Source organism: Perissodus microlepis, chromosome 22 (genome assembly GCF_051167445.1).
Source record: "Perissodus microlepis isolate ML-2025 ecotype Zambia chromosome 22, ASM5116744v1, whole genome shotgun sequence".
Classification (NCBI taxonomy): Eukaryota; Metazoa; Chordata; class Actinopteri; order Cichliformes; family Cichlidae; genus Perissodus; species Perissodus microlepis.
The window spans coordinates 18,856,546-18,874,056 of record NC_140481.1 but is presented as its reverse complement, the minus strand read 5'-3'; the positions used below and the strand labels follow the sequence as shown (position 1 = coordinate 18,874,056).

The 17,511-nt window shown below is 40.4% G+C and overlaps 1 protein-coding gene across 4 annotated transcripts in view; it reads right to left on the bottom strand.

Moving 5' to 3' along the window:
- Positions 1-17,232, bottom strand: part of LOC146362946 (ras/Rap GTPase-activating protein SynGAP-like) — a 60,894-nt gene extending 43,662 nt beyond the window's left edge. For 2 of the 4 annotated variants that reach the window (XM_084920320.1, XM_084920323.1), the window contains exons 1-2: positions 15,883-17,232; positions 10,549-10,655 (exon numbers count right to left, since the gene is read on the bottom strand). In XM_084920320.1, coding sequence (XP_084776446.1) covers positions 10,549-10,651 — 103 coding nt within the window. In that variant the 5' untranslated portion in view covers positions 10,652-10,655; positions 15,883-17,232. The remainder of the gene's footprint in view (positions 1-10,548; positions 10,656-15,882) is intronic. The other 2 variants (XM_084920321.1, XM_084920324.1) reach the window with 2 other exon arrangements.
- Positions 17,233-17,511: the final 279 nt, after the last annotated feature.

Genomic DNA, 17,511 nt, shown 5'->3' with positions numbered 1-17,511 from the left:
TATCAGGGATTGAAACCAGTAAGAATTTTGTAATTTTAAACTTACATCTACTTAGTTCAAGCCATTTAAATGTATCACTTATCGTGTCTTTAAATTGGGTTGTATTTACATACACATTCAGTTCAATATTTATGTCAACCAATGTTAAGGCAACTCCAGCTAGTACAATCTGGCAGCCAGCTCTGAGATAAAGAGCTGGATTATCACATTTTTACTTTTTTCCAGGCTTAAATATTTTATGTATCAACTCTGCCAAAATAGAGGAAATTTGCTAAGAGTTAAGAGATCTCAGTGGAAATTAACTGTGTTGGCAAACTACTGTACTCAAGCACGATAGTGAAATTCTGCATCAGCATGATGCCGTGAAAGCAACTAAAGGAATGATGACTTTGATCCTGTAATAATGAGAAAGAAGAAACAAAACGCAACAAAACATCAGTAAAATCCTGCATAATGCTTGAATCAATCAAACAGTTATGATTTTAATGATTTTTTTGTCCTTTTTTAAAACTAATTTTTATCCTTTTATTGTTACATTTTGTTTCATTCTCTCTGAGGTCACAATACAGTTAGTTTTCCATTAGTTAAAAACGTTTTACTGCTTTCACAACAAACTTCCTACTCATAGCTTGCGTCATTACCTTGCAGCTGCCACTTCAGTCCCATCAAGAAAGGAAAACATCATCAGAAAACACTGACAGAACACACATTATTAGCAGGCCAGATACCAGCACAGAGAAGTTCAAGCTGAAGAACACCAGCAACAAGAACATACATCTACAGCCCCCCGAGAAAAACACAAAAAACAACACAGTGTCTGAAAAAAAACTGCATGCCCAAACAGATATTCGTCATCAGAAGGGAAAACTTTTTATATCTAATGCCAGTGGAAAATGACGCAAAAAAAGAAACCCTGATGTGAGAACTATATTCGGAGGAAGACCCACACTCTGATGAGTCATCTTGAAACCCATGGTCTTGGTTTGACTTTAGGCTAGTAGCAACTGAGGAAACATGGTGATGGATCTATAAAAGTATATGCATCCATCTTTGAGACTTTCTCTGCACGAGTGTGTGTGTGTCTATGTGGTGACCTGGAAGGCAATTCCAGTGCAGAGGAGCGTGAGGGTCACAGAGTACGAATATATCCATCCCACATTATCCCCATCTTTAAATATGAACGACAGAAATCTAAGAGAGGTATTCATTAACTGTTCAATTTCCTCAAACACCAAGTTAAAATAGTAACTGTGGGAAAAACTGGAACACTGATCTCACAATAACACTCACATAACACAGAATCATTAACCAGTTTGTTGGATTTCATCAGACCGCAAGGCCAAAATGTTTCTGTGTTTGCTGACACAGTCAGATTAAACTGGTCAAATTAAGATGCGTCAACTTTTTCCTTTACTTATGTCCAACTAATACCAGTTTACCATTAGGACTATATGGAACTATATGATATTGGTTTCAGCACCACAAATAAATGCACTCTCTCCAGAGATTATAATTAATTATATAACACCTTACCACCCACCATAAAATGTGACGCAGCATTTAAAAAAAAGCCAGTCAAGGACACAGATCGAGAATCCCAGCTGTGCACAAAAACAGCCAAGCAATGAGGCAATCAATAACAACCAGACTTTCCAATATTTCCTCTATTTGCTCTTTCTTTTACTGACTGCAGAATCTCAATCAAATTACATCTATAGTCTGAAAAAAGTGGGTTATTAAACAGTTTCTGATACATAAACTGGAAATAAACAACAATCCAGTGAAATTTGCATCTTTAGCCTGTGAGGATAACAGTGTGTGGATTGTGATAGAGGTTTTAAATAAGAGGCCAAATCATTTATACATGTATTATAAGTGGCTGTCTATTTACATCATTACTAACCAAAATTCAAGGAATGGACACAGTCTGACATCTACGAGTTAATAATACTTAAATCTGTTTTTTGCATGTTAATCCAGATCAGGATTGTCAAACTCAATTTATATTGTGGGCACATACAGTCCACTTTGATCGCACTAAGTACACTAGTGTGTGGGTGGAGTCTTTAACAACAGAAAAAGCTGTAAAACATGAAAATAATTAAAAGTTCAAAATCTATGCACTTCTTTGCATTTTCCAAAGCCTTCAAGCATACCAGAGTCTTTGCCAGTAAAGGAACAAACAGTTTGGACCTTAGCTGGCTTTTTCTGTGCTGCGTAACCTAGCTAGTACCTAGCTGTTCCTGTAACACATTTTCTATAGTTAACATGATAATGTCACCATCTTTAATTCCATTGGCAACTGTAATCATACATAGAAAATCTAATGTCTTGACTGCCCTATCTGTAAGTTAAATATCAGGCAATGGCCTATAACTGGTTAGCTTTAGCTAAAAGAAATAAAACAAGGTCGCTCTATTCAAAGGTTACAGGCCATAGCTAGCAAATACTCTGGAACATAAACCTCAATAGAAACCACAACATTCAGTTTTTAAAATCTAAACAAATTACTTAATCTATATGTTGTTAATCTGATCCCAAATGTACCTTCCCCAACTTTGCTAACATCTCCAAAGCTATTTTAAGGCAGAATAAAGCTAGCATGTTTCCCTCTCTCTGAGTCAAGCAGATGCTAATCACCTCCTGGCTATTGCAACAATCACATCATACATATGATATCACTTTATATATATAGTCTTCAGATAATAGGCTGCTTGTGTACCTTTATCTTATGTGCAAACCTTTGGGAGCACAATCTATATTTAGCCTTTCCTCATGTCCCCAAGAATGAAGGTTTTTCTTAAAAAGTTTTTTTTTTTTAAAGCAATCACATTTTCAGCTACACACTGTTCAGCCTTTCACGAGTGGGAATGAGCCATGTCAAAAGCTACAATACGGCCCTCAAGTGAGCCCAGGTTGTACAATACGGTCATATTCCTTTTTATATGCATGCATTCTTTTAAGCTAGCTTCAGAGCGTCCATATGTTTCACAGCACATAAGGAAACGTGATCGTGTTTCATGTTCACAGTCGCTCTGCTGTTCTATTTTTGTCTCCGATTGATCTGCTGGAGCATTTTATTTATTTATTTATTTATTTATTTTTCCTTTAGAAGTTACCCATTACCCACGGGAGCCCTTTTTTCTTCCCTTTGCAATGCAGAATCAAGACACTCTGTCATCCTATGATTTCCTCACTCCCAAAGCCTCTAAATAGGCGACTCTCCAGGTTCTATTCTGAATCCCAACTAATTGTTTGGTATCCATGGAAACAACTCCAAGGGCTTCTACTTGAACTGCAGAAGATACGGGCACACAACTGCACAGTAAAGATGATGAAACACACCAACACGCAGCACAACGCATCTGTTTCTCCCGACAGACGCGTGAGAAAAATGCTCAGACCCGTCGGCCCGACCACGAGGGATGGGCGGGAGCGGAAATCTTCCTCGATCATTGTGGGGCCGAATCCCAACTCTGTCTCAGCGCGAGAGCAAATGGATCAAATGACCAAGCAGACAAATATTTAGGTTGTATTTTCACCTGCCACTGAGAAAGTCACCTGCAGCATGCAGTGATCTAAGGAAACGTGACATATCAGAACACATGGATGCGTTCGCATCGGCTATTCTGAATGTAAATTGCTGTCAGGACTGAGTGTGTGGGTGGCAACAGCCTCTAGCTAACTGTGATACAGAGAGAGAAAACAGAAAGAGGAAGACTGTGAGTGGGTGTTGGAGAAACATACTCAACCTTTAGCATGTATATCTCTATTAATACATATCTGGAAACTTTGCTTTTATAGAATCATTTGAATAAAATCATTTTCAGGTAATAATCCCCCCCCCACCCTCAATCAGGTGTGAAAGCTGATGTATATAATAATGAGTTATCCTTGAAACTGACTGATCACGACAGCAATTTAACAATTATGATTTTTCTGCAGATGTCTACAAAAAAAAAAAAAAAAAAAAGATCAAAACTCTGTTGATTCCAGAAAACACACTTGTGAAATCTACAAAAAATACTAATAACCCACCAGTTCACCAAATCTACCAAATCAGCATTAGCTGAAACAATGATGCCGTCACAACAGGCAACCTCACTAATCCTGCGTCTCATGCCACCTTACATAATAGGACACTTCAAAAAACACTGGACCGTAGCATTACTGGTGCTCAACAAGACTGAGGGGCTGCAGCCATGCCAGAGCCTCTAATTCTCCACAGAAGGTGATTTGAGGTACACACTAACATTAGCACGCTTTCACTCATAATGACAATGCTATCTTGTCAGATGTTTGCATCCTAGGATGATAATATTAGCTATAATGAGCACTCTAATTAGACACTAGACAACTGTTTTCCCCTCACTTAATCTGTTTTCTTGCTTTTAGCCTAAATAGAGGATGGGATACACACAGACACACACACAACTTACTCGCTGCTAATTAGAGCTAACTCCAATATACAGTGAAGCTCGTTAGTTTTAAAGGTATTTGATCATAAACCTTTCTATTTCTGATGATGATACCTGCATGAAAAGTTAGGGGACTGTCAGAGTTTAGTAGTCACTTTTCTTAGATGAGGAAAAAAGAAAATTCAGAGGATCACCAAAGGCAGCTGCAGTAATTACAGTCTGTGGAGCTCAAATCTTCACAGCAATCAGTGTAATGAGAGGCACAGTGCTAGCATGTTAGCTGAAGGCTGGTATCAGATCTGCAGGTACCCTGAGATGAGGTATTCAATCAGTATCAAGCAAAAAACTGAGTCTTTACCTAAAATAATACCATAATTAGTTCTTGGATTTTGGCTGTAATCAAACAAAAAAAGAAAAAAAAAAGACAGTCCTAAGACTCAACGTGAGCAGGTTTTCACACATATTATAAAAGCTGTTAATAGCCCCTCGCAGTTTCATTCGTTCATAATGTTATTTTAGAGTTTGTGTCTCTGAAGCGCACAACTATGACTCAAAAAGAAATAAATAAACAAGTAAAAGTATGGCTCAAATTCCCACAGACCATAGCAGAGGAAAATGTAGGTTTCAGGGTTATTTAGTCGAATGTAAACACAATGCAGAAAACATATTGTGCTCGATTTATGTAGGTTAAATAAAGTCAATAGGTTTATAAAACGGCGTCCCCTTTGTTATAAAAGTTTTTAAAAATCAGTTTAAGACAATTAAAGTGCTTTTACTTTTAACACCTTTCCATAGTTTCTCCCTCTGACATAGTACAGTACATAATCGCTTCTGTTTGTTTGTTTGTTAGCAGTCCCCGCAATTTTTTAACTTCACAACAATATACCAGGTCTTAGGGGACACGAGTACCTAGGTTGGCTAAGCTTGACCTTCATTGTTAGCACCCAATGAAGGTCACCTTGAAAAAAAGCATTTCTTGAAACCATATCGAGTAATATGTCATATGGAAGGGCATGGAGAGAGCTGTGCAACACACTTTTTATTTTTTCAATATGACGCCCTACAACGTCATAATATCAGCATAACAGGCCACGGTGAGCATGCTGCAATAAAAACATCATAAAATAGTATAGCTCTTGGCCTTCAGGGAGAGTTGCTCTCTCTCTCGTTACTGCATCTCTATTTTCAAGCAGGATAAAAATCCACATTCATGCTGCTATGTTAGACGGCGTTTGAGGCCTACGTCTTTCCACGATGTCGGCGTCCGGTTTGTCCCGGAGTGACAGTGTTTCCAGTTCACACGCACCAAATCTCGTTATGTGTGGTCTGAAGCATATGACAACAAGGAGGCTCCGGTGACTCACAGACCAGGCCTGCTGGGGCAGATGTTGTTTTCATGTCATATGGAAGTCTCCGTAATTGCCATATTCCAATGAGTAAATACTGCCATGTCAACAACCAACCCGTGATTATGCCATGGGAAGTTGCTCTTTTTATGACAGCTCCGAGTACCCATAAGGTAAGCCAAACTGTCAAGGTAGCGGCAGTTAATCCTACCCTAATGGTAATGTGACAATAGGCTCAGCAAACTATGGATTAAGATTTCATCACTGTCTATTAAGTTCAAGTGAATAGAAGTTTTGTACATTTAATAACTTATAATAACCAAATATATGTTTTACAATGTCTGACAGTTAACCCTTTAGACAGGTCATGACTTTCACTATCATAAGCTCTGAAATGGTTCAGATTGTCTATAATATGATACACAACTTCATAATTCAGTGAAACAGCTGGCTGGTATTTTATTACAGGGTGAGCATGCTGATTGGCTGAGGTCTTTCTGTGTGGCGTTTCTCCCTGCGCCTGTGTGGGTGCCTCCTCCCTAAGACGTGCATGACAGGTGAACTTGTGATTCTGTACTGGCCGTAGGTGGGGATGTGAGAGCGTGCGCTTGCCTGTCATTCTGAGTTAGCCCTTCAGGGAGTATCCTGGCTCTATGACAGCTGGGACAGGCTCCAAGGAAGAAACAGTCTGGATGTCGTTGCATGTCCCGTACATTTATATGCATATTGGATTTTCCAGCTACATCAGTGATAACCGTCTTTAATCCAGGTTACAGTGAGATTTGCACATATACAAACATATTCAGTACAGTGCATAAGTCTTGAGCCATCCCTCATTTCTTTACATTTTAACTTTGTCGTAGTTTTTTTAAAGTTTTTCTTTTGACACCTGACCATTTTCAGATGAATTATTTTTTTGTTTGTTAAGCCACTTAATGCTGACCTATGAATCACTCATGCACAAAAAGGCACCTAACTCAAGAAATGAACCAGTGTTGTGTTGAAGAAAACTTAAAAGAACCTATTTTAAATTGTATCTTTACGCACTTTGTTACAATTAGCCTTTTTTTTTTTTTTTTTTAAAAACACGTCTTAGGCGAATATAAGAAAAATGTCAAGTTTGACAAGCATCAATTTTCACCAACAAGGTGATTCTCAGAGAGCCATTATCTGAAAACTTGGTGTGTGTCAGAATGGTGTGCAGTGTGTCCATATATCAATTCAGACAACTGGACAAAGAGGACAAAAGAAGAACTGTCAGGCCTAAAAAAAAAAAACCCCTAATCTCTAGCAGATCTGAGACATAGATCTGGACCTTCCAATTGAGCCATGTACTGTTCACCGAAGCCTCATTGGACATGGTCTCAGTGAAACGATGGCTGTGAAGAAGCCATTCTTAAAGAAGGGAAACCAGGAAAAAAGGCTGAGGTGTGTCAAATTTTACAACAACTGGATTGAAAATCCACGAGAACAGGTCTGATGGAGTGGTTCAAATCTACATCAATACAAACAGAAGAGCTCAGAAAAGGCGCAACAATGAGTGTCTACAGTCCTGTGTAAAAAGGTGGAGGCTCTGTCATGGTTTGGGACTGCATTTAAGCCAGCGGTGTTGGGGATCTTATTAAAATTGATGGCACCCAGAAAAGTGCTGTCAGATTTTGATCCAACATGCAGATCAAAATCTCCCCAGAGCCTGAACCTCAGGATTATTGAAGCAGTGTGGGACCATCTTGATTAAGAACAGAACAAAAGGCAGCCAACACACAAAGAAGAGCTTTGAATGTCCTTCAAGAAGCATGAAGAACTATTTCTGAAGTCTACTTGAAGAAATTACAGGAAAGCTGCCTGAGAGAGTTCAGGCTGTGTTGAAGAATAAAGAAATGCAAAATATAAAGAAATGAGGGTTGGCTCAAGATCTTGTACAGCACTCTAGAACATCGCCAACCTGACTTCACAAAAAAATAATTCTTCCATTTCAGTTTTGGTGGTATGATATATAAATTAGTGCTGTCAGCGTTAATCTCGTTAAAATGACGCATTAACGCGGCAAATCTCCGTTAGCGAGTTCACGCGGAATCGCCCCGTGCATGGGGCTGCACGGGGCATTAACGTCATATTAACGAGATTAACGCTGATAGCACTAATATAAATAAAAATTATACATTTTTTAAAAAATTATCTTATATCGTTACATCAATTATGCTAAAAATATAACGTGAGAAATTTTTATACCACAACGCTTAGAAATTTGTTATGAAAGATTTTAGAAATGTTTTTAAAAATACAAACTTGTATTTTAAAATGTATTCAAATGTTCAACTGGTGAAATGCATCTCCCTCTACATCACAGTTTAGGGCAAAGGTTTGTGATTCTAGTGAGAAAACAACATTCTAATACAATTATGTCAATTTTTTTTTGTTTGTTCAAACTAGTAAACTGGTAAAATATAAACTAAAAAGGATTAAAATCACATTTGAAACATGCAGCCTCATTAAAGTGTGTAATTTAAGAATGAGTCAAAGTGTTGATGTATCTGAGATTCTCTCTGCGCCCGTATGATGAAAGTAAACGCAACTTTGTTCATGATGGCAGAAAAACTTCACTTTGTTTTTTTTAATCACTTCATTACACTCTTGTTTCAAGTGTCAGACTATAGTGTTTATTCCAGTAGTATTTATGGCTTTTTCCAGAAAAAATAGGCAACTGAATAGGCTACGTGCATAAAGGCATTATAAGGCATTCACTATAATATATAAGAAATAGAGAAATATAAGTAAACTGCTTGCACGGCTCATTAACACAAGAAACAAGTGAGAAATGTATTTTAATGTATTTTAATTTATTTTGTGTTCATTTGTATGAACTGACTCTTCAGAGCCAGTGTTTAACATCTAAACGCCAAGTACGACCCATGGTTCATCGACCATTGTGAATTTGAGCAGCGTCACAGGTGCTGAAAAGCAAACGCAGACGGTGTAATGAGTGTAGAAAGTTAAGGCCATTCATTTACAGCAAGCTGTCCAAACAATCATCCTGCATGACTGACAGAAGCAAAACCTCGCAGCATCAACTCCGTGGCTCTTTGACAGCCCGGCAGCCTTGCCCCAGGAGGTTTGACACGGTTTAAGTGTGAGCAGTGATTTACCAAACACAGAATGACACGGGAGATGGCGAGCGCAGAGAGGTACAAACTGCTGGCATTTAGAGAATCAGATACTTAAGTATAAAGTCCTGAAGTGCCCGCTGCTTTTAAATTTGAAGTGAGAAAACATTAGGGCTGTTTAAGAGACTTAAAAACCCTTTCGAGCAAAGACCCAAAGATGACGGTGTTACTAGCTCGGTTTCATGAGCCCAGCACGTACACCCAAAAGACCGAGATGCTTTAAATTCAACACGCCTCACAAAAATGTGGACAGCTGGCTTTATTCTAAGTAGAAAAGCGACACCTCTGACTCTTCAGAGCCACTCTGCTTCTAAGTTTAGAAGCAGCACTGTAATCAAGGAGAAGTAAAACGCACAGCAGAGGTGCAGGATGAGAGAGGAGAGGTGGGTGGAGGGGTTGAGGAAGCAGGGGCAGTGTGGGAGCGAGGGAGCCACGGGGAAGAACCTGCGTTCGGCTTGAAAACTGGCAGATATTTCTGGAGAAACACTGAGTATTCTGCAGTGTAACCACTACTTCTGAAGGCCAAGACAGTACTGTATAAAAATGGCCTCTGAGCGGAGGAAGACACAAGAACAGTAACCCGAATAAACAATCTAAAGTTGCTCTCCATCACGTGTGTTTTCTGTCTCTCTCCTGCCTTGTTCCTCCCTCTGTGTGTGTGTGTGTGTGTGTGTGTACTAGCCAGGGGAAGTGTGGCCTAGTTACCATAGGAACATCTTCGCAGCTTGTGCACTGCTCTCTATCCAACTACCTCCGTTTTTGCTAATGTATTTAGAAGCTTTAATGCTATGCTTGTAGATGAGCAGATCCAAATTAAAGAGCTGAGAACGAAGATCAAGAAGCAATGTGGATACCGCTCTTGATATCGACCCCGCTAAGATATTATATTATTTCGTGAAAGCACACATCAAAAATGAGGCGATTCTCAAAAACCATCCCCCCTACAGTCGCCTCTGACCGCCCCTTGTTTGTTTTGTTTCTAACATGTTTTTTTGTAGGCCTTAATGTCGAAAGCAAAGACAACAGCTTTACACACTGCGCCGACTAATAAAATTATTTCTCTCCCCGTCCCTGAAGGGAGAAGAAATGACTGCTTTCATCTGGGGAGGTAAAGGGAGCACAGTGAGGAGGAAGGAGGAATGAATCAAAGCCGAGTAAAAAGGCAAATGGCGCTATCAAACCTAGAGGATGTCAAAATAAAACTCGGAGCGCGGCTCTGACGGTGAGTGACGCTCCAGTGGAGGATCGAGTGGGTTAAAAAAATAAAAAATGAAATCATCAATGTGCTGAGGTACTTTTGTAAATCTTTATAATGCTGAAAAGGATTGGGAAACCATGGCAGAGGAGGGAAAAGGAAAAAAAAAAAAAAAAGCAGGGCGGCACATCTGAGGCTAGTGCATGTTAAACCCTTCATTAACCACTAGCAACAGCAGTGTTGATGCATTTCAGAAAGAACAGAAGACTAAGGGGGAGGAGGGGGGACATAGAAAAACATATATAACAGATAAAAACCTTACTGGACCATGACAGACTGGAGAAGAGGCTAAGAAATGACAATACGCAAAGCTGACGACGGAGAAAAAAGGAGACTTTGACTGGGTCTCGGCTAAACTGACTCACTTGGGGTTAAAACTCCAGGTCCACCACCACAGCAAGCCTCCGCTTGACCAACCAACCCAAACTGACTCTGATGGGGCAGCCACGTCTTTGAAGATGTGTCCATGCAGCTATATGGCACAGACACAAGTAGAGTTTTCCCTTTAGTTTTTTGACATCAGTGAACTAACAATCCCCCAACCCCAAAAAACACAACAATGACAAAAAGTTTTAAAAACAACCAGAGGAAAAAACGTGAACCCATTATTGTGCCTGAAAATAACGGTAAAGCAACGTTAATAGAGAGAATGTGTCAAACTGTACAAATCAAATAAAGAGAAATGTAATTTTATAGATAGTAGTAAACAGCGCTGAATGTGGAGTTGAAATGACTTTTTACTGTGCAGTAGGTGGAATCGTTCTTCATCTGCATGGTATGAATGTCTTTGAGGTTTCTGTAGATAAAATGTTGCTGTAGACAAACAGCAGCGGGAAATTATCTTTCAGGAAAAAAAGAAAAGAAACAGATGTTTAGCTGTATGACTCAAATGCAGTAATATGAGAGGTACCATCTGGGGCTGCTGTGGAGCATGCGAACACACAAACTTGTCCATGTCATTAAAAAGATATCCGTTTTTGGGCTGCAAAGCACGGCATGAGCTTCTTCTTCATCCACCCCATCAGATCTGCCCTTTTTTTTTAGATCTGCAAGCTAAATGTCACGATGCTGCAGAGCCACAAGCAGCTTCCATGATTAATTGATAAGCGTTCCTACAGACATGGATCCCCTCCAGGTGTGGTGGAAGAAGTATAAAAATATCCTGCTTTGAATGATGATTTGTTTCTGATATGATTTCTCCAACAAAAAGTTCAATTTCCTGCTTTTAAATTCCCTAAAAGGACATTTACGGTAGCTGCCTCTTAAAAAAAAAATCAAGTATCAATGAATATGCTAATGTGCTTTTTTGTTTTGTTTAAAAGGTTAAAAAATACTGGATATAACACATCATATTTTCAGTATTTAACAAATGAAGGCTATACTTTTCTGTACAGTGACAGTTTGTCATCCAAGAGATAAAAAAAAGTGAGTGGATGGGGTTAGCACACTTTTTTTTTCTCTTTTTTTTTAAATTTATTCCTGGTTCTTAAAATAAAACTCACATTACAGGTGAGATTTTTGCAGTCATTTTGAAAGTTTTAAATGAATATTCTATGACATCAGGAGAGTCCTAATCAGGGCATCTGACTGATTCCTAAAATACAGCTGTATGAGATGCTAACAAGGGAGACTGCCCACAGAAATCTGAGGTGGGTTATGGCTTTAGTCACACTAGAGCAAAAATAGAATGGCAACCAAAAATAAATCTCTGGTTCTTTAGTGATTGCGTTGCATTTTTTCTACATTCGGCACCCAGTTGCATGCAGTTGCAGTTACTAACGGACCACCGTGCAACAACCTCGATCCCTGGGTGACCACGTTGGATTGCAAGGTGAGGCAACCTGTTTCTGAATAATTTTGATCTGACTGCAATCACTCTCAGATTGTCAGACGTTTGCAGATAATCACCGTCTAATCTATAAGCACAGACCTTTCTCACTCACTGTGTTTATACACCTCTCTGCATTTAATTATCAGTTATTATTAATCTCTGGCTCTCTTCCACAGCACGTCCTCACCGCCAACCGGTCGCAGCAGATGGCCCCGCCCCTCCCTGAACCTGGTTCTGCTGGAGCTTTCTTCTTGTTAAAAAGGAGTTTTTCCTTCCCACTGTCGCCAAAGCGCTTGCTTATAGGGGATCATATGATTGTTGGGGTTCTCTGTTTTCTCTGTACTATTTATAGGGTCTACCACACAATATAAAACAACTTAAGGGCAACTGTTGTTGTGATTTGGCGCTATATAAATAAAAATGACTTGAATAGATTGGCAATGTGTTGCAATCAATGTGAGTTAGTGTGAGCCGATGAGCATCTGTGCAATAGGGGACAAAACTGGTTGCCAGCTGATTGTTTTTATATAGGAATATATCCAGAACACAATGTTGCTGAGCACCTGTATCAGTTCACAGCTACTTTATGTGTTTCTACATGAATTTCTACATGTCTGTTTCAAATCTTCACCAAGTTAATTACCCCATTATCACAAACAGATTGCATTTAATTGCCAACTTGACCTTATTCAACTGCAAATTGAAAGCAGACTGAGTCCATCTCATTGCTATTTCATTCCCACCCTTGATGTAACAAAGTCACTTTGAAGCCTGGTCGCAGACTGGTCAACGTCTTCAGAGCAACCATTGCAAAGGCAACAATATTGCAAGCGATTGCACACGGTCGCAATAAGTTGTCGTGTCGCAGTTTCCAACTACTGTTTCCCCTAGTGTGACTATAGCCCGCCTCCAGTGGCTGTAAGAGAAGAGATTAAGAGGAGAAAAATGTGGGGACAGAGTTGAGGGGCAGTTCTGCGAGAGCAAACTGATGAGTAGTATAAGGTATTATGTTGTCAGACTGTGTTAAGTTGGAGGAGAGGCTCAGGATAGGAAAGAATTACCAGAACCACAAAAATATCTCCACTTTTTTCTGTTAGCTGGCTGAAAAAAAGAAGAGGATGAGAAATAAATCCATGGCCTGAGGCAAAAGAAAACAATTTGAGAAAATTGCAGGACAGGATCTCATTGACAAGACTCCCAACTTTTTTTTTTTCAGAGAACATTCAGCTAGACTGTCAAAGCCTTGCTGTCCTTGGCAGCAAGAAGAAGCCCCCTCTGTGCATTGCATTGAAGATGGCTGAAGAACAGCAGAATTACGACGGAAACTTGGTACTGGAGCAGAATCAGCACTTTGCCGGCTGTCAGGCTCCCAGCTGACAACTGTGACAGAGTGGCAAGGAGTCCAGATTCTCAACAGTTCATGAGAAATTGAGAAAGATTAATAGACGTCCGTGATTCACGCCTTTCTATTTCAGCTAAACTAACAAAATAATTTCTGGAGGAGATGTAGGAGATAGGCGTTTCTTATGAAGATACCCATTTCATATGGAGGAGGATGAGGAAATCCTGCGAGGGACAATGAGTCAGACTGAGCCAAACTTATCTTGTTCCATCAAGTGTGCAGCCTTAGACATTTCATTAACTGAAGCACTGCTGTCTCCACCACATTATGTTTTTTGGTTAGGATGGGGAACGGTTTAAAAAGAGCCTACTAAGTGCAGAGATGGTGTGACATAATGGACCATGAAGATGGTGGTCATTCACTGTCCCAACATCAATCCGTTGCCAGTAGAGATGGAGGAATACCAGCAATAAATGAAATCACTCATGCGTAGTTTGGCAAATCATCCATTGCTCCCAACTACACATACTGAACCCAGTACAAAGTCCAGTGAAACTGGGACACTTGCTGGCAAAAGCCATTTTGGCCTAATAATAGATATTCACTAACACCAGTGCTGTTATGTAACGAAACGAAACCTTGCCAAAGTTCTTGTTGTCATAGTAAACTGACTACCTGACAGGGCTAAAATAACCCAGTTTAATGATTTTGTTTTTTTCTATCTTTTAAAAAAATAAAGACTGAGCTCTTTAAACTATCATTATGGATAACCTGCATCCTCTCCACAGTCCATGCAGGTGTTCAATGTGCAATACCCACAGATAGCTCATTAAGAAACTACAGGTGTCAGTGAAATTAGTGCAAGCAAAGTCTCGCTGACTCTGAAGTAGCTGACTGCCAAGAGAGAGCAGCAGGTTTGTGCATTCATTAAGATGGAAGTTCCCCTTAAAATAAAGTAAATTAATGAATCTTGTTTTTCTTAGCGTGGGGCACAAAGTGTTGAATGCAGCTGAGATGCATTAGTACGTACAAAAATAAAAAGTGCCTCAGGGGAAAATCTCTAAAAACATGAGCTATGACATTTAAACACTTATGAATAGGTTTTTTTCTACATTACATGTTATGAAGGATTTTCTTTCTACCAATCAGGAGGCTTCCTGGGCAAAACTACTGTCATATTTAGTCTTGTTCCCTACAAGCAACATAGCAGACACTGAGAAGTTTGTACGTGCAAACCATAGACTGTATACAAAAGATGGACACAGTCTCTGGGTCTGTGAAGTGAAGCCAGCAGGGGGAGACTCAGCAAGAACATCTGGTTATATAGAAGTCAATGGGAATAGAACCTTTTGTCTCTCTTGATCTTTGACTACAGTAAATATTTTTCCAATGAGCACACTGGCTCAGTTAGCACTTTTACCTATTAATGAATAAACATGATGTTCTTCTGCTCCAAACAATGCCTCTATTAGAATGGAGGATAAAGCAGCGCATGCTTTAGGGCTTGTGAATGACAAGTTGCTACCAAATTAGCATGGAACGTTTCTCCAATTTCTCAGCCAGATCCACCGCTCACTCCTCGTGTTCATAACACCAGGGTAGTGATGGCAAAAATGCTCAGCCTGAGGCATCGCGACAGATCACTAACAACCAGGAGGCAACACTGAGCTTTTATATACAGTCTGTGGTGGCACAATAAGTGGGTACTAGGGATACTGACAGCATGTTGCTAATTTAGAAGGTGGTGTACTACATGTAGCGCTTTAGCCTTAGCTTATATTTTGAGTGGTCCCTAACCGCTGCGAATACCGGCGGTTGGGGACCACAACTGCCCTTGAATACCTGAAATACTCAAATACTAGAGACTCCCCTCAAAAACACTTAAAAACACCAAACATACCTTAAACTACTGTCTTAATGAAAATAATTGGCAAATATTTTAGATATGCTCTATGAAAAAAATCCACAAATAGGAAAATTTTCTGTGAATTTTCACTAATCCAAACCAGAGGATGAGGGTGGCACGTTTTTTGGGGGGGAGGAGTTTACAGTCATTTACTTTGTTTGATCTAAAATCACCTGAACAGCTTCAATGTTTTGAGAATAATTTCTAACAATAAACTGAAAAAGCAAAAATACACACATATACAGCACCAGGTTTTGTGTAAAACTGTTTTACATCAGCGTGTGCTGATGTCACACCTTGGCTGAACCCTTCACAGGTCACGCATCCTGTAAAGCATGACCTTAAAAACGAGTTCAGTGAGACAGGCTGAACCAGGACACCTGCCTGCTGTGTGCAGGTCTGCTGAGTTTCACTTCTGTATGAACAGCTGGTGCAGACCCTCCTGTCTTTGCTGTAGATATGCAGGCTGTGAGGTGGGCTAGCATCACCATACCAGCTGTCACTAACACTAGGTGAATACTTTACAGGGAGATCAATGAAATACTGTGCATTCACACAGATGCACGCAAGTTCCACAACATGACATTTTCCATCTGTCCACACTTGAGAATAACACTTACCCAAAATTATAGGACTTCCTTAAGAAGAAATCTTAGTTACATCTGTGGATGCAGACTGTATCCGGTGGGCTTTCCAGGGCACTTGGGAGTGGGGGAGCGGGAGGCTGAGGTTGCAGGTTTACTTTCTTTTTGGGATGAAGGTAGAATCAGTTTGTGCAGACCTGAGAGACGGTTTCCAAATGAAAGCCCGATGCTGTCCTCTTTGAGAGAGAGTTGTGTTTTAATCATGAGGCCAACTGGCAGAGCTCCTCTTGTCCCTCACCTGTGCTGCAATGTGTCCATACGTGCTTCTGTCCAGAGCGAATGCTTCGGGGGGAAACGTGAAGCCGACTGTCATAGGGATCCCTTCAACTTCAGCTCAGTCCACCACTGAAGCCAAATCCTGCCCCTCAGCAGCGGCTCCGGTGTGCGGCTCGGCAGCTCTCATCTGCTTCTCCTCCCTCTCTTCTCCCTCTGCTGCTCCCTGTCCTCCAACTCTATTACAATCCAGAAACTGTGATGTGATAAGAATGCGGCTTCCTCGGCAATAAAGACAATCTCTCCTGGGGAGCGTTTTTGTCATCTTAATTGTTTGTCCCGGGCGCATGTGACTCCAAACAGCCCCTGCGTCGCGGTTTTTTCTTTTATTCAATTTTGATTTATTTATTTATTTTTCAAATCTGTGGATAACGTGAACTCCAGTTAACGCATTTGTGTCTACCGATCAACACAGCCAATTATTTCATCATTTGTCGCTTGTATTTACGTTAAAAACGGCGGATTGGTTACGGTTAAAGCCACGGAGGTCTGCGCATCACTTACATTTAAAAGAATGATTATTAAGGTTGATCTCTGTGGGGCTATGCCAACTCTAAGCAGCAGCAACAACCACGGTGCTGCACATTGCGCGCACTAAAAGAAAAAGAAACGCACAGAAGCATTAAAATAAATATCCTGGCGTATTTACAGGCGAGATCATTGAAATGTGTAGCAGCACTGGAACAAAATCTGATTCATGCACATTGTTTCTGGCGTGCTCCATGTTTCTAGCTAATCTTGGAAAGCGTCTGTAGTTAACCCTGCGTGGCTCAGCGACGTCCCCATAATCCAGAAATTGATTACGAGGAGGAGGAGGAGGAAAAAATGAGGGGGAATCCGGTACCAAATTGACGCGGTGTCCTTTGCGCTCCTGCAGTCCGTCAGCCCCTAATTGTAATTTAACGCCAGTGCGCGTAAAAAGGTGCTCGGTAAACGGAGGAGTCTCTCCCCAGAGGGCGGAGATAGAGCGTAAGATAGGCATACAGCGAAACCACCGCCTCCAGAGGCAGCAGAGTCCGCCCTGCGCTGCACCATCTCTGGAGTTTGCAATCGCCACAAAACGCAACGAAACGATGACGGTCGGCAGCCCACTGTTCCGCCTGTTATCGACGAAAACGGTACGAGTTGGAAAGTTCAGCGGAGTTACTTCTTGAATATGCAGAGTGAGTGTTTGCAGTGGGGCTCACACGAGAGTAGGGATGCTGCACTTCAAGTTTTTGCATCTGAAAATATTTCAGTGAACTTTTTTTTTTTTTTTGCTTTAATAACTGCTGTGACGAGTCCTGTAAAAAAACATTTTACTGAATCGGTGCAGCTCAGAAGGCAAAAAGA